This window comes from Rhamphochromis longiceps, linkage group LG16, assembly GCF_057381845.1.
Source record: "Rhamphochromis longiceps isolate RC_006_pf linkage group LG16, R_longiceps_female_GT1.1, whole genome shotgun sequence".
Taxonomy (NCBI): domain Eukaryota; kingdom Metazoa; phylum Chordata; class Actinopteri; order Cichliformes; family Cichlidae; genus Rhamphochromis; species Rhamphochromis longiceps.
The window spans coordinates 20362048-20385217 of record NC_140572.1 but is presented as its reverse complement, the minus strand read 5'-3'; the positions used below and the strand labels follow the sequence as shown (position 1 = coordinate 20385217).

General features: G+C 41.0%; 1 protein-coding gene across 1 annotated transcript; it reads left to right on the top strand.

The window, feature by feature from the left end:
* Positions 1-7343: 7343 nt before the first annotated feature.
* On the top strand, positions 7344-18413 carry lrrc58b (leucine rich repeat containing 58b). The gene is made up of 4 exons (XM_085384899.1): positions 7344-8037; positions 13926-14054; positions 14258-14535; positions 15911-18413. The coding sequence occupies exons 1-4, from the start codon at positions 7580-7582 to the stop codon at positions 16102-16104; spliced, it is 1059 nt and encodes a 352-aa protein (XP_085241025.1). The 5' UTR covers positions 7344-7579; the 3' UTR covers positions 16105-18413.
* Positions 18414-23170: the final 4757 nt, after the last annotated feature.

Genomic DNA, 23170 nt, shown 5'->3' with positions numbered 1-23170 from the left:
CGTGAAGCGCACACCTCTCCAACATGCCAGACGCCATCGAATGTGAGCATTTGCCCACACAAGTCTGTTACGGCGACGAGCTGGAGTCAGGTCAAGACCCCGATGAGGACGACGGGCATGCAGTTGAGCGTCCCTGAGACGGTTTCTGACAGTTTGTGCAGAAATTGTTTGGTTGTGCAAACCAATTGTTCCAGCAGCTGTCTGGGTGGCTGGTCTCAGACGATCTTGGAGGTGAACCTGCTGGATGTGGAGGTCCTGGGCTGGTGTGGTTACACGAGGTCTGCGGTTGTGAGGCCGGTTGGATGTGCTGCCATATTCTCTGAAACGCCTGTGGAGACGGCTTATGGTTGAGAAATGAACATTCAATGCACGGGCGACAGATCTGGTTGACATTCCTGCTGTCAGCATGCCAATTGCACGCTCCCTCATTGCTTGTGGCATCTGTGGCATTTTGCTGTGAGACAAAACTGCACATTCCAGGGTGGCCTTTTGTTGTGGGCAGTCTGAGGTACACCTGTGCACTACTCATGATGTCAGATCAGCATCCTGATGTGGCACACCTGTGAGGTGGGATGGATTATCTCAATATAGCAGATGTGCCCACTACCACACATTTGGACTGATTTGTGACCACTGTTTGGGAGGGATGGTTATATTGTGTATCTGGAATGAATTTTAGGTCTCTACGTCCATCCCATGGGGAATGGGAGCAGTAACAAAGGTGTTGCGTTTATATTTTTGTTGAGTGTATGATATTTAAAAATGACATGATGACATAGTCCTTGGTCAGTTTACCAAGCATTTCTCAGTTTTGTTCTTTATAGTTCTGTTCATCATATCATTGTTTGTGAGTCCTGGATTATTTGATTATATGTTTACATTATGTGTTCTTTTGTTTTCAGTTCCATATTGCTTTTAAGTGTAGTTCTTCTTCAGCGTTCCACAAGTGGATGGAAGACTTGTGAAAACACTCTAGTGTTAAAGCCAGTCTTGTCTTCATGTCTGTTTATGCTTTTGTCTGTGTCAAGCTTGTGTGTCTTAGTCTGTGTTTTAGTTTGGTGGCCTCTTGTCTCTTTCTTGTGTTGAGTCTTACTTCCACTGTCTTCTTATTCCCAATGTATCCCTGCTGTGTTACACAGCTGTCTCCAATTCCCCTAATCGCCATCCTATTTATACATTTTGCCAATCTCCCGGTCTGAAGTACATTATTCTATTCTATTCTATTCTATTCTATTCTATTCTATTTATACAGTGCCAAATCACAACAACAGTCACCTAAAGACACTTTATGTTGCTGGGTAAAAACGCAACAATAATACAAAGAAAACCCCAACAATTTAAGTACCCCATATGAGCTAACATTTAGTGTGAGTGGGAAGGAAAAACTCCATTTGAAGAGGTAGAAACATCTGGCAGGCTCAAGGAGAGACAGCCATAGGACAACATATACACTGTGCAAGAGATACATACTAACTAATGATTAAATGCAGAGAGGTGTATAAACACAGAACGAGCAAAGAAGGAAAGAATTCATACATGATGGGAAGCCAGCAAGAGCCTAGGCTTATTGCAGCACAAATAAGGGAAGATCCAGGGTCACCTGATCCACTATAACTGTATTATTTGTCAAAACTGAGGGTTTTAATGCTAATCTCAAAAGCAGAGACGGGTGTTTGTCTTCTGAATTAATTTAGAATAGAATAGAGTTCAACTTTATTGTCATTGCACATGTCACAGGTACAAGGCAAGAAAATGCAGTTTGCATCCATCCAGAAGTGCTTTAGCCATGATATAGATATATTAGAATATATATTAGCAATAATATAGGTATGTAAGTATATTACAGAAATGGGTCTATTATGGTATGTTACAATGCACACGGTATGAAGGTATGTTATGAATATGCTATAACTATAAGTATAGTTACAGGCTGTAGTGAGTACAAGCTATGTACAGGCTATGAACAGGATATAAATATGAAAAACTATACAGAATATGAAATTTAAAAAACTATACAGAATATGAGATATACAGCTATACAGAAATGTGAACTATGCAGGTTATAAACAGTTGTAGAATTAAAAATGATCGTATTGTACAGAATGATGTGAGCTGCATCCACAGAAGAGAGGTCTAAGAGATGAAGACTCTGATTACCGTTCAACCTTAAAATTCTATAGGAACCACACCTAATATTCCAAAATTAAAATCTGGATTTCAGAGCGAGTCAGTGAAGACAAGCAAATATGCTGTCTCTTTATAGTCCCTGTCATGACTCTCTCAGCAGCACTTTTGATCCATCAATATTAAACAATTATTGATGCAGCAGATTGAGATGAAACCTGGCCCAGAGGTACAGTAGGTGTCCCAGAGAAGGAATGTGTTGAAAGTTGGACCTCAACTATTCAGGATGATTTTTAATGAATTTTTGAAATAGACAAATTTGTAGTGTATTGACTGTATTGAACTGAACACAAATTTACTGTGATTTCTGAAGGATATTACAGTAAATCTGGATGAAACTTGGCACACAGGTACAGTAGGTGTCCCAGAGGAGGGATGTGTTGAAAGTTGGACCTCAACTACTAAGGATGATTTTTAATGAATTTTTGAAATTTCCATAATTGTAGTGTATTGGCTGTATTGAATTGCATATAACTGTCCTTTAATTTTTGAGGAATTTTACAGTAAATCTGGATGAAACCTGGCGCACAGGTACAGTAGGTGCAGAGAAGGAATGTGTTGAAAGTTGGACCTCAACTACTAAGGATGATTTTTAATGAATTTTTGAATTTTCCATAATTGTATTGACTCTATTGGGCTGTTCCATTGTAATTTGTGTGTGTGCGCGCGTGTGTGACTGTTCGCGCGCGCACGTGTGCACGGGTCTAGGCTTTCAATCAGCAGAGTGAAGCTGACCCCCCACCCACTTGAAACGTAAAGGCAAATAGGCGGAGCGGTTAGTGCTACGTTTGTGCAGATTTGTGCAGGTAAAATTAGCGTTTGTGCTGCTACGGTTTCCGAGATATTAAAAGTTATATTTTTTGCTGATGACATCACCATCCCCCCAGACTGCTCCAAAACAAACCAAAATGGTCTACTTTTTTAGTGCTACGTTTGTGCTGGTTTGTGCAGGTAAAATTAGCGTTTGTGCTGCTTCTGTTTTAAAGATATTAATGAAAATGTAAAGGTCAAAAGGTCAACCAGCCCCCCCACATTACCCAAATCCAACAAAAGTGGTATCAAACGTTTGTGCTACGTTTGTGCTGGTTTGTGCTGCAGAAATTTTTGTTTGTGCCGTTATTATTTTAAAGATATTAACAAAAATTTCTAGAGGTCAACCAGCCCCCCCCCCCCATATTAATGGAATCAAACAAAATGGATGTCAAACGTTTGTGCTGGTTTGTGCTGCAAAAATGTTTGTTTGTGCTGCTAACATTTTAAAATGTTTAATAAAATAACGTCTTGATGCGTGCTTAATCATCCAGGTAAGTAAATCCCAAAAGGTTGATTCTGTTCATCTGGACATTTTCAGTTGGAGAAACGTTTCGTCACTCATCCAAGTGACTTCTTCAGTCTCAGCTGACTGCAGGTTTCCCCAACCTTATAAACACCCGTGAGTGAAGTTGCCCCCCCTACCTTCTTCAAATCGAACAAAATTGATGTCAAACATTTGTCCTGCAAATTATTTTGTTTGTGCAGGTTATGTTTCCCTAATTTTATAAACAGTACATGTACAGTGAGAGAGAGATGTTACATCTGTCTTCACTTGCATCCCAGTCATAGAAGCGTTGGAGGTCGTTCATAAGAGATTACAGGATCATCCCAACCTCAGCAACAGGACCACTCTCAGCACTGATCAGTTGTGTTTGCTTTTGGAACTGTCTTAATTCCACCTATTTTGCATAAGGGTCAGTACAGGCAGAAATCTAGGTGTGCCATGGGTTCCCACAGGCCCCTGGTCAAAGTCACCAAACCAGTTCGTAAGCAGGTACAGGTGTGGCCAGAAGGGTCCTCAGAGGCACTGCTTTTCCACCACAGGCCGCCACACACGACAACACCACAGACTTTCAGGAATATACAGAAACTGTCACTGCCTACATCCCAAAATGCATCGATGATGTCACAGAGACCAGGACTATCACTGTCTGGGCCAATCAGAAACCATGGCTCACAGGTCAGGTTTAAATGCTCCTAAAGTTGAAAAATGCAAGCCTTCAGAGCCGGGAATTAGGTGAGTCTAAGAACAGCAAGGGCAAACCTGTCACGTGGCATCAGCTACAGCAAAGCTTCAGCGACAGCAGAGATACTTGGAGGCAGTGGCAAGGAATACAAACCATCACAGACTACAAGCCCACTCTACAGACCGTGGTGACACAATCCCCAGACAGTGTGTGGAGATCCCTCCACCATCATTACTGAACCCAAGAAGTCATCTATCTCCTGCTTTAAGGACTACCGTCCTGTCAAACTCACCTCCATCATTATTAAGTTAAGTGCTTTGAACGGTTAGTCATGCATCAAATCAAATTATTGCTTTCCCCCAACCTGGATCCATTTCAGTTCGCATACCGGTCAAAACGCTCAACCGATGATGGAATTTCAACTGCCCCTCACTCAGCCCTCACACATCTGAACACTAGAGACTCATATGTCAGAGTGCTGTTCATAGACTTCAGTTCAGCATTCAACACCATCATTCCCCAGCAACTCATTCCCAAACTGGATCTGCTGGGGATCAGCACCTTGCTGTATAACGGGCTGCTAGATTTCTTGACAGGAAGACAGCAGACAGTACGGGTCAACAGCAACACCTCCAGCCCAAGAACACGGAATACGGGGGCTCCCCAAGGATGTGTGTTGAGCTCCCTTCTCTTCACTCTGCTGACCCACGACGAGATCTACTACAGGGGTGAAGTTAACCATCTGCCAGAGTGGTACAGCAACAACAACCTGTCCCTGAATGTGGAGAAGACCAACAGTGACTCTACTTCCTCTGCAAACTGAGAAGCACAAGAGATTCAACCCCCATTATGAGCACCTTTTACAGAGGCACAGTTGAGAGTATCCTCACCAGCTGCATCACTGTGTGGTATGACTCCTGCATTGGGTTCTGCAGGAAAAAATGACAACGGGTAGTGAGAGCAGCCGAGAGCATTGTGGGGACCTCTCTTGCCTCCCTCCCCAGGAGATCTACTGCACCTGCCTCATCTGGAAGGTCGTCTCCATTACAGGTGACTCCACTCATCCCTTCAACAGCGTCTTCAGTTTGCTGCCATCAGGAAGGATACTGAAGAGCCTCCGGGGCAGAACCAGCAGACTGAGAGACAGCTTCGTCCATCGGGCTGTCAGGATGCTGACCATCTCTGGATCGAGAAGGGGGGCCCAAGGGTACATCTTTCGCCATCCTACAATGCTGTGATTGTAGCCATTCCCCACTTTCTGTGAATGGTACTCATGGCCATTGATCAATAGGCTTTGATTAGTTGTCATTGATCAATGGTCATAAGAATTTGCATACTAACAATCATGGAATTAACCCCCCGGCACATTGTTCATTCAGTGGCGCTAGTTTCCTTCACTATGCAAATGTACTGTTTATATGGTTGGGGAAACCTACAGTCAGCTGAGACTGAAGAAGTCACTTGGATGAGTGACGAAACGTTTCTCCAACTGAAAATGTCCAGATGAACAGAATCAACCTTTTGGGATTTACTTACCTGGATGATTAAGCACGCATCAAGACGTTATTTTATTAAACATTTTAAAATGTTAGCAGCACAAACAAACATTTTTGCAGCACAAACCAGCACAAACGTTTGACATCCATTTTGTTTGATTCCATTAATATGGGGGGGCTGGTTGACCTCTAGAAATTTTTGTTAATATCTTTAAAATAATAACGGCACAAACAAAAATTTCTGCAGCACAAACCAGCACAAACGTAGCACAAACGTTTGATACCACTTTTGTTGGATTTGGGTAATGTGGGGGGGCTGGTTGACCTTTTGACCTTTACATTTTCATTAATATCTTTAAAACAGAAGCAGCACAAACGAAAATTTTAGCAGCACAAACCAGCACAAACGTAGCACAGTTGATTGACACCCATTTTGTTTGATTTAATTAATGTGGGGGGGCTGGTTGACCTCTGATGACCTCTAGAAATTGTTATTAATATCTTTAAAATGATAGCAGCACAAACGAAAATCTTTGCAGCACAAACCAGCACAAACCAGCACAAACGTAGCACAAACGTTTGATACCACTTTTGTTGGATTTGGGTAATGTGGGGGGGCTGGTTGACCTTTACATTTTCATTAATATCTTTAAAACAGAAGCAGCACAAACGCTAATTTTACCTGCACAAACCAGCACAAACGTAGCACTAAAAAAGTAGACCATTTTGGCCCGTTTTGGAGCAGTCTGGGGGGATGGTGACCTTTGAATGACCTATAAAATAAAGTTTAATATCTCGGAAACCGTAGCAGCACAAACGCTAATTTTACCTGCACAAATCTGCACAAACGTAGCACTAACCGCTCCGCCTATTTGCCTTTACGTTTCAAGTGGGTGGGGGGTCAGCTTCACTCTGCTCTTTTTTTTTTTTTTTTTTTTTTTTTCTTTATTAGTAATATAAACATACAAACAAAATGCACCATATATTACAGATTCAGAGAATAAACATTTCTTACATATTAGCAACTTTCATATATAGTGAAAATAAAATATAAAGATGGGGTCACATAAATTAACAGATTATTAACTCACTAAATACTTCACTCTGCTCTTTCAGCAAGGATATAAAGCGAAAAGGCGCTACCGTAAAGACTGGTGTAAAAGCGCAAGGAAATTTATGCGGCGAAGAAGAAGCAGCTGGCTTGACCGCGGCTCACAAATGACCGCTCACTTTACCGCGGTGAATAAGCTGTGACATTTTTATGCATAGACCTGAATTCAGTGGGAGGAACCCAATTATCCTGTACCTATTTCTCATTCCATGCACATCCAAGTCAGCATTGAACTGCATAACGTAACAGAGGACGCGTGTTGCATAAGGGCAGAGAAAATGGGTAGCTGATTTTATCGATCATCGGCCACCACTGTCCCGTTTTCGTAAGACTTAAAAAAAACACAAAAACAAGAAAAAAAATGCAGTCAGAGGTTGTACATGGCAACTTGTGCCAGGAAACTGTTAATAAACTCCAAAAATCAGTTACAACTCCCTTAATCAATGCCATGTAATATGACAGATCGGGAGCGAACCCAATGGGCGCGTGGGTGGGCGGGATTTATATGGAGAATCAGCCAATCTGAACCAGGAAGCCACAGGCCATCCCAACAGCTGCGAGTAGAAGAGCCTCACAGCGTTCGGTGTAGCTATTGTGGCTTATTTCAGCCTGTTGTAAGCAATACATTAGTCATTTAGACGTGATTAGAAATGCTGTTAAATGTTACTGGTAGATGCTCGTGCTTTATGTTAAAAATAGGCAACTTGTGGAGCTAAGTCACGCGTTGACGTTAAACGTTCTCTGCGAAACTTTTGCAGAGTTGAAAAAAAGGAAACAAAATTGCCAAAATGGAGAGTCACGAACGGGCAGCGGCAGTGGGCGACGGCGTGCTCGACTTCTCACGCTTGGGTTTGAACACTCTGAGCGTTGACAGTATCACCGACAGGAGGAAAAGAGACACCAAACAACTCTACCTGAACTACAACCGACTAGGCTCGCTGCCGTCGTCGGTCACCCTGTTCTTCAACCTCGAGTTTCTGGACATTAGCAACAACGGACTTTCGTTCATCTGTGAGGACATTATACGCCTGACCAAGCTGAAAACACTTATAGCCAAGAACAACCGCTTGGACGAGTTCTCGCTGCCCAAGGAGTTCGGCTCTCTGCAGCTGGAGGTGCTGAACTTTAGCGGGAACCGATTCGAGGAGATCCCGCTTCAGTGTACCAAACTGCTGCGCTTGCAGTCGCTTTCACTCGGAGGAAACAGATTGAAAAGTATACCTGCAGAGATAGAAAACTTAACCAGGTAAGGTAACAACACAAAACGGCCGAAAAGTCAATATATGAGTGACGTTTCAGTCCAGCGCTGAGGTAATGGATTACGTATAGTGTCCAATCTGCATATCTTTGCTTGAGGCAATCGACTATATTGCATACGATATAATCTGACCAACTGATAATTGAGGGGGTGGAGAGGAATCAATCTTTTATTTCTCTCCAGTAAAGCCCTCTGAATATTACCTGTATTGGTCACTACATAGGTTTTTTTACGACTTCCCTTTTGGTTAAATTTAACAATGTAATTAGCTATGGTCGTTGCTATGGTTATCTGCTGCAGAGACGGGCCAGCCTTTGGGCCCCTCGGCCCGAGCTAAACCCACCACCAACGACACACTTCAACGCTGCTAATACTAACTATATATTGTCCACGCTTCGTCTCGGCATAATACATCTGGCACAACTGTTATAATGGGTAACTATTGTGCTTGTAAAAAAAATAAAAAAATAAAAGAAACCAGCAGACAATAAGTTTCTAAAACTAGTTAGCTGTTATTTAGGCATAGATTTATTTTTTTTTTAATTTATTTGCATAGCAATGCAATTGTTAAAACAGACAATATTAACTAACTTAAATAGAAACTTGCTAACTTAGTAGTTGGTTACCAGTGATAATGCCTATGGTTTTAATGCAAAGTCGCATCTAGTCAAGTCTAGGCTTTCATCTGTTTGAATCACTGTTAGTGAATCATAATGATAAATAACTAAGATAAAGGAAGCATACCATTATCTTGCTTTTTTTGTTGTTTTTTGTTTGCTTGTTTTTTGTTTGTTTTTGTTTTTTCCTGTTTTGTTCATACATCCTTTTTTGTTTTTTGTTTTTTTTAAATCTCAGATATACTTATTGCAATCTGTTTGCAGTTACTTAGTGTGGATAAACACTGTCCTAACTCTGACAATGAAAATTATTATCCCAGTAGCATTAAGTTGTCAAACATTCACTTTCTCTTGTATGATTACACAATAAAAATATACATTCATCAACCTGTCTTATGTGACATTTTCAGGGCTTAGACTGTTTATGACTTGGCCTGGCTCTGCTCAGCCAGTCAGCAACAATATCTGAATATAGCCAACTAAATCTCACCTGTCAGGCGACTAAAATATTACTGCTAAGATCTGCAATTTGTTTCCTGATGTTTCTGAACTTATTGGACGCTAAACATGTTAAAATGCATAAATCCATAAGTTGGTGATTAATGAAATATCTTAGTAAAAATTACTTTTTCCTGCTGTTCTTTATGTTATGGAATTTCACATACATTTTAAAATTAAAATGTATGTGAAATTCCATATTAATTTCATATATAAATTGTTGAAATAATATATCATTTTTAATTTTTCTGCAAGTATTTTGAACTTATTATTATTATTATTATTATTATTATTATTATTATTATTATTTTATTTTTTATTTTTTTTTAAAGAAGAAAAGTAGATGCTGTTTCTGGGGAATATATTAGGATATGTGAGTATTGGGCCCAGCAGTACTCGCAGTACTCCTTGTGCCATATCGAATGGGATCTTTCGACTGGTTGCTAGGGAAATGTATTTCTCTACTGGTTGGTTGTGGTTGCTGGCTCTCGCTGGGTGAAATCCGATTGTAAGAAGGTTCTTCACTAGAAATATCCTACTAATTGCTTTGGTTGCTTGCATATTGCAACAGTTGCTTGTAGATTTTCATGTTTGTCTGCAAACATTTGTTAATTACTAGCCGAGCAACGGAACAACTTGAAAAGGTATGACAAAAACTGGAAATGGAAGAGGTTTGTCTTTTACAGTAAAAGTTTTGCTCCAGCTGTGCAGCCAAAAATTTCAGAAAAAGTTTTTGGAGAAAAGTCTTTCACTTCCATTCAAACTGTGACTGCAGTAGCAACCAAAGAAACTATGAGGGTTTTGCCAACAGAGGGAATACACTTTTCCCAGTGACAGGTGATTGCACGGGGTCGCAGGCTTGCTTTCCTATTTTCACAGCAACTGCCATCAACCTCCTGCAACCACTTGAAGCTGCTGGTTGCCAAATGGTGTTTAGGGCTGTCTGACTGTGGCTGTATTCGATTGGAGTGTATGGGAAAATGTCCCTTAACCCTGACAAATTTGCTGGTGAATTTATTGACTCAGTCGCTCATTTTGGTTTCATGTTGAATAAGACACTAACTCTATTTTGTAAGTTTTGATTATTCAATTTCAGAAAGGAGGTTTGCGGCACTGTTGAAGACATTGTTGGCAGAAAATGCAGAAAGTGAGCAGTTGAATAAATTCACGAGCAAGAACGTGGTTTTATAACCAAGCTCAAAAGTTCACTGAGATCAGAGGAGCTCATTTCAAAATAAAAGCGAACAGCTCAAGTCTGTTCAAAACTTTTTCAGCCCTGTTTTCTGTTAAATGGGGCAAAGCAGGGTAAGGACTTCTTATCTTGAACTGCTGACAGGTACAAGTGTCACAGTGACTGAATGCTGGGCCAAAGATCAAACCTAATCGTTTTATCAACGCGTACAAAATACTGCAGCTCAGAGGCAACAGATTTAATTATTTAAATTTAATTATGACACATACTGGCAGGAAGTATTTAGACTTTTTTTTTTTTTTACAGTAAGCCTTTTATATGTGGACAGTGCAGTATTGTATTCACCATTTTTCCTTGAAAACTGCTCAACATTGAATTGCATTTTCCAAATTCAACTACACATTCTCACATGGATCGAAGTCTGGGCTCTGACTGTGGCTGTTCCTGGAGGTGCTTATTGAGCAGAATGGATATGGTGGGCTTAATTGTTAATATTCTTGCATACTCACTTAAAATAACTTAATGACACAATAAAAGAAACTCCACACTGCTAAGCTTCCCTCAGTTTGTTGCACGGCTGTCTTTCGAAACTCATTACTTCGATGATGTGGAAGTAGGATCGTTACAATGTTACAAAGCCCTTTTCAGGTGATGCCAGTTAAATGGAAAGTAGTAGATGTCTGAAGATGTGTTCAGACCAAATGAGAGTTCAAAATATTTCATCTTCAGATGACAACCAGAAATGGTGGACAAACATACTTAAACTGTTTCTGGGCAGCCTGAGACCTATGATTCAACTTCTCTTTTATGTAGAAAAAAAAAAAGGGGGGGGGGGGGGTCTTGGAGAATATTGAACAAATATAAGTGAATATTTGAGGACTTTGAAAAAACCCAAACAGTTGACTCTGTTTGCACAAAGGGGAAACTTGGCTTCACATTTGATGTGAACATATCATAAAAGGGATATTTTATAGACGAGCCACCTAATTGCTGCAAAAAGACAGTATATACTTTTTTTCTTTATTATCAGGACTAATAAAGTATGTGTGTGTGTGTGTGTGTGGACATTTACGTTCTTGTCTCAGCTTTAATGCTGCATCAGCTGAAGCACCCTGGCAACAGTTGTGCACGCAAAGAGATTCCTTTTGGTTATGTGTCCTATAGCACCTGATAAGGGTTCATTAAGTCTCTTTGCAATGTAGGAAAGTTACTGTCCACTTGCTATCATAATCATTGATAAGCACACTTTGATTACACACTGGTGATCTTTGTTTCCAAAAAGCTCAGTGACTTGTTACAGCACAGGTTTAAAGGCCGTCTCCTGATCTAATTGATTACGTCATACAAACTCATCTGTGTTCACTATCACTGTATGTTAAGTTTTTCTTGTTCTTCAAAAATAATCCCTCATGCAGCAAAATGACTTGTAACTCTACACATTTTTCTGCCTGAGTAATTTTCAGTTTGTCCTTGTTGACCTAGTTGCCTGTAGTCCGTCCTCGCTGACCCTGTGAGTTTGTGAGCCTCATTCACACAGAGCTGGTTCGCACTGTGTTTTATTGAACATGAAAGGACAATCCAGTGCCCAGTATATGAACCAGGAGGTCCTGGATCACAGAGACAACACTGATTGGTCAGGGATGAGAAAGATGGAATGCATCTGAAAAAATCCTGAAGCACACTGGATGGTGCTTGTATGCGAAAACTGTCACTGCAGCCAAATCTGTTATCCTAATAAAGGTTTCAACTACATTAATATGTTTTTTTTAAAATTTTAAATCTAAACTTATGCTGCATTTCTGTCTTTTAAAGTCAAAGCATCTACTGTGAATTAAGACTGTTTGATTGATCCTCTGGACATTGTTTTTGAATTGAAATGCAAGAAGTGACTTCCATTAAAATGTGTGTACAAGATTAGAGCCTGCCTGATATGGGATTTTTAAGGCAATACTAATGGTTAATATTGGCTAACCAATAAATCAGTCAGGCTTTATATAATATCTCTAATATATATTATAGACTATATAAAGGGGAAAAAAGTCAAGCTAGTATTCTTTGACTATATTTCCCAAAAATGGTTAATCTAAAGGGGGGGACTTGAGTCACTTTTCATTCCAAGCTCCTTAGATTACTACGATGTGGATGACTGAGAACCTACAAAGACAATTGACCTGATACAACTCCATAAGATTTGTGACAGACTTTGGGGGGGGGATTAATTGTAGAGTCTACAAAATAGACATTTAGTCATATTGCCAATAAACTAATACAAAAAAATAACTGGTGAATTATCTAGGCAAGCAGTGAATGAATGTGTCGTGCTGCGGTGTTTCAGGGGTGCAAACAGAAGAAGAAGACAAAGTACATGTAACCACATGAACCAGCTTTATAACCTTTAAGGACGCGCTGAACTTGATTAGCTGATAAACCTTGCATATCAGCTAGATACCTGTAAGACGGAGAGAGGTGCTATACTAACAAGTTTCTTTAGGTTTATCCTTCCCATGACCCAAACATTAGTCTCAGCAAGCGATCTTGTAGGATGGCTGGTCATTGTGCAAGTTATCACTAACACTGCTGTGATCAAATGACAGTTTATAAAATACAGCAGCGGGCTATAACAAAACTATGCATGGATGATGATGTACCATGAGTCAGTTCATGATATGTCTTTGAAATTGTCAGTAGTTTTGTTTCACGGTGTTGGTGTGGGCAGTGAGCAGACCCTGAATGTCTCCGTTCTTTTCAAAGAGAGGCTCAGCCACCAAGGACAGGATAATGGCTTCATGTCTCGCAGTCGCTGTGTCATCAGTTCCTGCAGGCAGATGGCCTGACAGCTTACTTTCGCTGACCAGCCACCCATAGCTCTCTCATGTCTCTCTTTGATGCCATCCCCTCACCCCCACCCACTCGTGTTCTTGATACCTATAATAACTCAGCATGGTGGGGTTTTTGTTTTTTTTTTTGGGGGGGGGGGTTATTTAATTTTTTTGCCTAGCAACAAGCATGTATGTCTGTTTTCCTCAATGTAAATGTCATCATCATCATCTCAGAATTTATTTCATGTCCTTGTTTTGTTTTTTATTTAAATCAACATATTTTGTAAGCAAAGTTTCATATTTGGTGACAAACCTGAACTCTGACCATGAAAAGGTGAAGCTTCAGCGCCCCCTTGTGGCATACTTTAATGTAACACTTGTTTATTTAATGAGATGAAATCATCATTGGTGGCTAATACAGTGCTCTTTGTGGTATCTGTGGCCCTCAGCCATCAGCAGGGTTGACAGGAGTCTGAAGCTATGGCTATAAACTCCTATTGTCTATAGGAACAATAGCAGTTTAATTGGGGGAAGAAAAAAAATACCTGCACAGCAGCAATTGTGATGGAAAGTGTAATTTTATTGCATTTAGACTTATTTATTTAAATTTGTCATGGTAAAAATCACAAAGGAGAGAAATGGATGCTCTACAACAGAGCACCATATGAAAGATGGTGCTCTGTGTGATGCATGGAGGAAAAAAATCTTGAGATTGCAAATCAATACCTGTTTTCTTTTGTCATCTGTCAGTTTGGAGATGTTGTACCTGGGCGGAAACCTTATTTCAGCCATTCCTCCTGAAGTAGCGAATCTGCCCTACCTCACCTACTTGGTCCTGTGTGACAACCGCATCCAAAGTGTCCCACCGCAGCTCACCAGGTAATATCAGCACTCTCCAACTATCCTAGCAATCGCCACACACCAGTCTACCTACAGCTTGACTATATGGTCTCCTCAGAGATGCTATCTGAGTTAGAACTGTAATTTATCCTGCATTGATCTGGTAGCTGAACTTTCAAGTAGTCATGATTTTTATCAAAGTGCAAACAAAACTGACAGAGTGCTTATGCATCCGATTCTAGGCTCCACTCTCTGCGATCTTTAAGCCTACACAACAACTTGCTCACTTACCTGCCGAGAGAGATCCTGAGCCTGGTGCACCTGCAGGAGCTCAGTCTTAGAGGCAACCCGCTGGTTGTGCGCTTTGTCAAGGAGATGACCTACGATCCACCCTCATTGCTAGAGCTGGCAGGGCGCACCGTTAAGAGTCGAAATCTTCTGTACTCCCCTTTTGACCTGCCTGCAAACCTGGTGCGTTATCTGGACTTGGCCAGCAAGTGTCCCAACCCCAAGTGTGCCGGTGAGTTGTGCCTAATGATTACATGCCATGTCACCAGTTTCAGTGAACAATAGGTGGGTGAGGCTGCTGTGCTCCAAGCCGGAGCTGTGTGCCTCAGATAATCAGATTGAGGATATCCTCTCTTTGATATACAGATTTAAATGTAGCAAAAGAAATCTCACATGGATTAATTGTACATATGGTGACCTCCTTATTTGAAACTTATTTTATGAGCATCTATCCATTGTATCAGTATATATGACAGGATAAGGATAAGCGTCATAGCTCCTTTAATTTTATCTTGTGACCTTCCTATGGAAATTCCATATCCCAGGTTGGGAACCACAGTTATGTCACCATGCTCACCACACTTGTGAGCTGCTCACTACAACTGTTGTTCCTCATATTGTATATTATCCATCCATTTTCTTCTGCTTATCTGGGGCTGGGTCACGGGGGCAGCAGCCCAGGCAGAGAAGCCCAGACCTCCCTCTCCCCAGCCACCACCTCCAGCTTATCCGGGGGAACACCAAGGCGTTCCCAGGCCAGCTGAGAGAGAGAATCTCTCCAGCGTGCCCTGGGTCTGCCCCGGGGCCTCCTCCCAGTGGGACATGCCCGTAAAACTGCGCCCAGGGGGCATCCTTGTCAGATGCCCGAACCACTTCAACTGGCTCCTTTCGATGTGGAGGAGCAGCGGCTCTACTCTGAGCCCTTTCCGAATGGCCGAACTTCTCACCCTATCTCTAAGGGAGAGGCCAGCCACCCTTCGGAGGAAACCCATTTCCGCCGCTTGTATTTGCGATCTCGTTCTTTTGGTCACTACCCACAGCTCGTGACCATAGGGTGAGGGTAGGGACGTAAATCGACCGGTAAATTGAGAGCTTCGCTTTTACACTCAGCTCTCTCTTCTCTCTGCATCACCAATCTGTCTGTCGATCTTTTGCTCCCTTCTCCCATCACTCGTGAACAAGATCCCGAGATGCTTAAACTCCTCCACTTGGGGCAGGAACTTGTCCCTGACCCGGAGTAGGCACTCCACCCTTTTCCGGCTGTGGACTATGGCCTCAGATTTGGAGGTGCTGATTCTCATTCCCACCGCTTCACACTCGGCTGCGAACCGTTCCAAGGCGAGCTGGAGGCCATCGCCTGATGAAGCCGACAGGACCACATCATCTGCAAAAAGCAGAGATGAGATCCTGAGACCACCGAAGTGAAAGCCTTCCACCACTTGGCTACGCCTAGAAATTCTGAACAGAACCTATGACAAAGGGCAGCCCTGGCGGAGCCCATCACCCACCAGAATATTGAAGTGTGTGTGTGTGTGTGTGAGAAGAACAGCACAAGTTACTGTTACTTAAGCCTGACTGTGCATTTCCTGTCACTCTTCTTGTTCCAGGTGTGTACTTTGATTCGTGCGTGCGCCAGATCAAATTTGTAGACTTCTGTGGAAAGTACCGGCTACCCCTCATGCACTACCTGTGCTCCCCTGAGTGCACCTCTCCCTGTAGCTCCAACCCGCAGAGCGACGCAGAGTCTGAGGAAGAGAACAGTGTGCCTGCTGACCGCCTTCAGAGAGTGCTTCTGGGATAGTACGACCAAGAGGAACATCTGATCCTCTGTCCAGACAAATCCTTGACAGTTTGCCATTGTTTTTATAACACTAACAAGGACCCTGATTAAGACTTTATTGGACATATTAGTGCTCATACACATTTTTATTCCCCCCCCCCCCCCCCCCCCCCCGTTTCAGCCACTGAAACGCACAAAAAAAGTGAGACAACTTACTAATGTGAAATCTATTCTATGAATGTTTTCGGTTGGTTTTCTTTCTTTTTCTAATCTTTTTTTTCTTTTGTTTCATGAAGCGTGTTGTCTCACCATACATCAGTCTATCTAGAGCACATGAAGGAAGGTCCTTCCACACCTGCTTGCCTCATGGTTGAGCACAGGAGGGCAGTAAAACTCTTGTTTGACTGAAGGAGTGAAAGGATTCTTTTTTGTTTTCAGGGCAACATGTTTAGTTGTAATTACAACATTTCATTCTGTGCAGATGCTACAGTGTATTAGTCTGCATTTTCACTTTGAGTATGAGCTCTTTGTCAGCCTTCATCTGACTTTATTTGACCATCAAGCCTGATGTGCCAACCAAGAAAAAGTCAGTGTTTTTTATAGTATGTGAGCAGGAACTTTGAACACTGTTTCAAACTGCGGTACTATAAATATTTTTTGTGGTTTGAGATGGGCTTATGCGCACTTTGCTGTGGCCAGTCCCCCAAAATACTAAAGGACCAGTATGTAGGATTTTGATGGGGAGGGTTCACTTTCAGTCATGTGATCAACCCTGGAGGACCAAAAGAAAATTAAACATTGCTGGCCAAAGCTAGATATGCCACATAACTGAGGAAAAGTGCACACCTGTCAATTTTCCAGCTATTTCAAACCACATGTTTAGATCACCCAAATATGAAAAGCAAAGATTTGTGAACCATAAGTTAGATATGTGGCTGTCTAGTCAGCATACTCAATGACAAGGGAGAACTAAACTGTGGTCAAGTTTAAACCATTGTGTGTCATTTCAAATAAATCATCACTGACAACCTGGGTATCTGTGAAGGAGATGACTGAGGACAGAGTCCTCACAGATGGAAAGTAACTGTTAACTATGCCAATAGAATATGTCTTTGCTTTTGAAAGACTGGGGTGTGTCATAGACAATGGTTCACATGGAGTCCTGCACTCTGCGCTTTGTTAGCAGTTGTGAAACAGTTGAGTGTCTGATTATGGGTTGTAATGGCTGTGCAGCATTTTGGCTAAACACAAACCAGATGAACAAAACCTGGTTTTGGCTTTCAACACAGGAGCGGGTCCTCATCCACCAAGCTCCAGTGTTTCTACTTTAGCCCAGAAGAGATGAGCCAAACATTGTCTCTACAGAGGACCTTTCATTAGCAGCCGCTCCAGGTTCCTCAGAGGTGTTGACTTGGTTGTCATGTTGCTAGATCCCACTTAATCCTGCATACTGCCTTCCGAATAGCAAGGTGGCGATCTTTTATCAGTGCTTTTGTCTCAACTGCATGCCACCTTTGGGGGGGAAGGCTGCGATGGCTTAGTAGTTTTAAATTAACTCATAGTGGTTATGTGGAAGAATGCTTATCCAGGCTGACTCACAGGAAGTGGATGTGGGTTGGGCCAGGGAAAACCATTCACTGTGTTCGCAAAAAAACAATAGCTATTGAGCGCAACCCAGTACCAGCCTTTGTGTTTATGTTCAGGGCTGTTAGTTTTCTGTGGGCATAAACATATGAAGATGTATCTGAATAAAACCCACAGTCAGTGATATATGTATGGTTACATATCTGCTGCAACTTTCTGCTTGTGTGGAAAGCTGGGTCATTTTATAATGTCCCAGACAGTTTGTGTCCATTAGTCAGGAGAAGAAATCCAATTTGGCTTCACATTAGACCTTAATGTTAAGAAAACAGAAGAACGTTCTTCTATGTTACAGAAGTTACAGTAGTTACAATTCCTAAGTGCCTTACTAATCAAGACTTCTAACAGCAAAGCAAGTATGAAGAAACTGATATATGCACCCTGAAATGTGAATAATTTAGCTTTATAAAAGTCACTTATCTGATTTCCATACTCATCTGTTTAACAGCAAATATACAAAATAGCCCTTTAAAACAAAATGGATTTATATAAATGTATAAATCCATTTTTAAAAAAATGTTAAAGTGCTACATTTGTAACAAGCTTTGGAATAGACAATGCTTTAACCTCAGATATTGTAAGTAGATGTACAGTAAATAATGACATTAATAAAGACTGATTGTTATATCTTTAAATTGTGTTTGTATTGTGATCTTTTCTGATTGAATTAAAGCAAGTGGGAGCAACAACTTGGAATTCTTCAGTTGCATTTATGTTGTTATACGATTTGAATACAGAGGCTGCTTTTTAAATATCTGGTATCTGTAATATGCATGTGTGCAAATGATTCGCACAACTATTAGCTGAAACTATAACTAATGTCAATTTAAAAAGTTACATGTTCACCGTTTTAGTCCTGAAAAGGACTGAATTGCATTCCTTTTACATATATTTTTTTGTATGTGTTGGTCTGAGCAGCAGAATCTCCTCAGATCCACACAGCCTGTGATTACAACTACATTGATTGCTGTTTAACCCTAATAGAATCAGAGTACTTTTTAATGCTGGTAAAAAAATAAATATATATATATATATGTGTGTGTACACACACACACACACACACACACACACACACACTTACTTTATTAGGTACACCTTATCAATATTGGATTACCTTTTGTTTTCAGAACTGCCTCATTCTTCGTGGCCTATTCTCAACAAGGCACTGGAAACTGTTTCTGCAGATTTATTGACTGAAATTTCCTCCAAAACCAATCTGATTTTAGCTTTGTGATATGGTGCTCTATCCTGCTGGGAGTGGCCATCAGAAGATAAGTACACTGCGGTCATAAAGAAATTAATTTGGGATGGATCAATGCCTTCATGTTATTTACACCAAGTTCTGAACAAGCATGAGAATATTGCAAACGAAATCAAGACTCATTAAATATAATATTTTTCTAATCTTGTATTGTCAAGTTTTAGTAAGCCTGTGCAAGTTGTAGCCTCTGTTTGCTGATCTTAGCCAACCTGTTGTGGTCTGCGGCCGTACTCCATCTGCTTTAATGTTTGATATTCAACCACTCATTGCATTAGTTGCAATAAGTCTGTTGCCTTCCAAAGAGCTTGAAGCAGTCGAGCTCTGTCATAAACAAGGTATTTTTCCCCAGAGAACTGCTGCTTACTGGGTATTTCTCTTTTTTTGGACCATTCTCTGTAGAGATGTCTGTGGAGGAAAATCCCAGGACACCAACAGTTTCTATGCAGTTTCTGGCACCAATAACCATGGCAAAGGCAAAGTCCCTTAAATCTCCTTTCTTCCCTCATGCTGAAGCTCAGTTTGACTGGTCATCTTGAATTGTCTACATGCCTACACTTGCAATGAGCATGTGTACTTATTAAAGTGATCACAGATGAAAAGTAACACTCAGTTCTTCTGATCAGTTACTTGCAGATATTTCCTAATACTGGCCACATGCCTAAATTAAATAAGAACAGGGTTGGATTGGCTTTTGTAGAATCACTGGTTGCTGCTATTATCTGACTAGTAGTAGTGAAACCAAGAAGCTGCATTGTTTTTTATGTTGCACCAAATGCTGTACAGGCACCTCACAGCACCTGTTCATGCTCATGCTGTTTTTTAGTTGCAAACTGAACTTGTTTGGGTCAGCGTTCACAGAAATACTCTTTTTAAAATGTATTCATGCGCAACACTGGCTCCTAAAGACTTTGTGTTTGTTGTTTGCACGAACCGTTCCATAGCTTGAATATGTCCAGGTTTCATTTGCATATGAAGGTGAATTCATTCTTGCATTTGAATACCAAGAGCCCTTTTCTGATACAGCTAGTGAATTCCGCCTCTCACAATCTGCAAATCCTTTAACATCAGCAGCCAAAGGCAGCTAAACTACTAGTTTGTTTTCCTTTCTCTCGCCTCTTTTCACAGTTTCTGTTCTTACCTCGGCATCTAATTCCACTTCTTTTCACCTCACTGTTTCATTAAGCCTGGTTGGCAAAGAGGGTAGCACATATTTTGTTTATTTTCAATGGTCTTTGAGCAAGTCACAGCTGGGTTCCCCTGTTTTTGCAGCGTGTCTCTTGTTCCTCATTTCTGCTCTCAGCACTTGCACATGAACCCTTCTACCAACAGCAAACACCAAGGAAACACTCTGGCATCACTGTGCTGAGTTACATCTATGGTTTGCACGCACACAGTGGTATACCTTGTCTGTTAAATAAGGGGATGCTGTCAAATGCAACCTGAGACGCAAGCAGTGATGAAGCACAGTTAGCTGTGACTGGTAGCTGTCACCAAAACCAAAGAGTCAAATCAGTCCTGCAGAGTCACAGAAAGTAAAATACTGCTTGAACATAGACTTTGAAACCTCGGATCACTCCTGAAGCAGAATGGGCCTGCAGCAAGGAGGATGTTTTAGACTTCTCGAAAGGTAGCGTCTGTGTAGTCCTTGTCACATCTGAGGATTAATGCAAACATATATAATTTTTGTTTGTTTGCTGAATTCCATGCAGCACAGCTCTCTTTGGTGGTTACACTACAGCATTGCAGGTGATCCAAAAATCAAAGCACTTCTACGTGTTTTTTTTAAATATACTTTAATCCTCTTAATGCCCCACAGTCTGAGGCATACCAGCCCATATCAGCTCGTAGTAAAGCCAGTATGTTTTACACATGCGTGCCAGACCTCACACGATCGCTTTCAAATTTACACTTATTACTTATGACAGCCGCACACTGCAGACACCCTGTCAATAAGGAAGCCTTGTCTTCAAAGTCATACCGCTAATCCCGCCGACAGTGAAAATCAGGCTGGAGTTCGGAGAAGCAAGAAGGGCGTAAGAAGAAGTGGCAGGTAAATAACCATCCAGAGCTGAGCAACTGTGTTTTTGTTTTTTTGGTTTATAGCTTCTTCCCTTCCTTTGTTTTCCTTAAGCCATTCAGTCTTCTTTTATCACTTATCTCTTATTCATTCATCTCAGGCAAATGTTTGCAGCAGCCAACACTGTCACATAAATGCTCGGGAACTTTGAAAGAAACCATGTGCAGCAGCTAATCACACACAATAAGGAACATGTGACTGCAGCTTTTGGATATATTTGCCTTTCATTGATGATGTGTAGTAGAAAAGAATGGCTGCAAAAAAAGCATCACTTTTTCAGTCTTTCCAAAGCATTTAACAGCAGTCTGCTTCAGCATTTGCTAAAACTGTTGCATGTCTTTGCTTGAGTGTCAGAAGTGTATACGACAGATCAAATAGCTTAAGACTGTGACACGGCAAACTCCTTTTTTGGATCTACAGTTTCACAATGTTGACAAATTTTTACATCAATGTAAACAATGTAATCAATCACATTATATAATAGAAAGCAATAAATCCAATTAAATATAGCTAACGATGAAAATGAGAATGATTCGATTGAGACCATAAATGGAGCTAAAATGAGAATTTGATTAAATAACAGTTATTTGAGTAAACAAACCCCTAATGCGTCAGGACTCTTTAAAACTGTTTAACTTTAGCTGTCAGTTATTGCATAATCACTTGTTACCTGTTTATTTTTTTTAACAAGTGTGTAGGCTGATGCTTTACAGCTACCACATTAATCATTATCATAATCCGCTGCTTTAGAAACACCATGATTGGAACCTGCTTGGGAGCTTTGATTCAAAGTTTCTAATCCAGGTCCATAGCAACACTGCAGGAGGATCTGCGGTGTTCCAGAGAGGGCTTTGTCTCCCGGTATGTCAGTGGGCAAACCTGGGCATGTCACGGAGGAGTGTCCGGGCTCAGGCAAGGACAGCTTGGAACTGGAAAAAAAAAAAAAAAGATTGTGATGCTTCAAACGTAGAACAATGTGCTTCCACCCACACAGTACACTGTTGGTGCTGCGGTCACATGTTGGACCACAAATGCAGATGCTTCCATGTCAGGAAACAGCGGTGCATTCAGGAGTGGTTCAACAGGAAATGGTGTGTCAGGAGCTTATAAGCTTTGCTTGTTTTTTGTTTGGTTTGGTGGACTTCCAGCTGCTCCATGTGCACAACACGGCAGAGAAAGATAGAGGCTCTCACTGATACCTTAATTTGGTAATTATAACATCTCAATGTTAAGCTCAGTGGAACAACATGTGTCCTGTTTCATCCAGTTCGCCTTCCCATTCAGCCTCGTCTGTTTGACTCCTGCTTTATGGGTGACAGCCCCCTCCCTGTCCTCACATCAATTATTCAAGCTCCTAGTAACCTGAGCATCATTGCAGTCCACCTGCTGCTGCAGTTATTTTGAACCTGATCTTGAAGGAAACCCGAGAGTGATCGACACACTTTGGGTGTAACTGAGCTGGTGACAGCATTTCAGCCTTTCAGTGGAGTACTGACATCATGTCATTTGAGCTTAGCTCACAAGAAAAATTATGAGCTTAAAAACACTCGTCCCATATTCCACTCCAGCTCTTTGTGCATTCTTTTAAAACTTTCTTACACTGATGAGTGATTAGTACTGTAGTCAGTGCATTTTTCAGAAGGTCCTATTGCCAGCCTCCAATGAAGACCTAATTGTCCTTAATGAAATACATGATGTTGAATTACATATTTTAACATGCTTCATAATAATCTGTTCTCCCGGCACTTTATCATATTTAAAACCAACAGTTTGGCCACAGCCACTGACATGAAAACCATCTTCCAAATAATGCATATTGCAATGTAATATAGGTCCAAAAAAGACACAAATAAACAATGGGTCTTTTGCATTGACGCAGCTGGATGTCAAGTGCCTACATCGTGTTTTATGTCTTTTTACTCAACAAATTAGAGAATTTCTTGTATTTTTTTAAGTGCAATTTTAAAAATAACAAATAAAAACAACTGCTATCTTTTTCTTCTTCTCGTGACTACAAGCCTGCACTGAATTTAATTCTGCTTTGAAATATTTACTTGTTGAAAGTAACAAACAATGCTGTTACTGAAGAATACACTCAATGTGCCAGT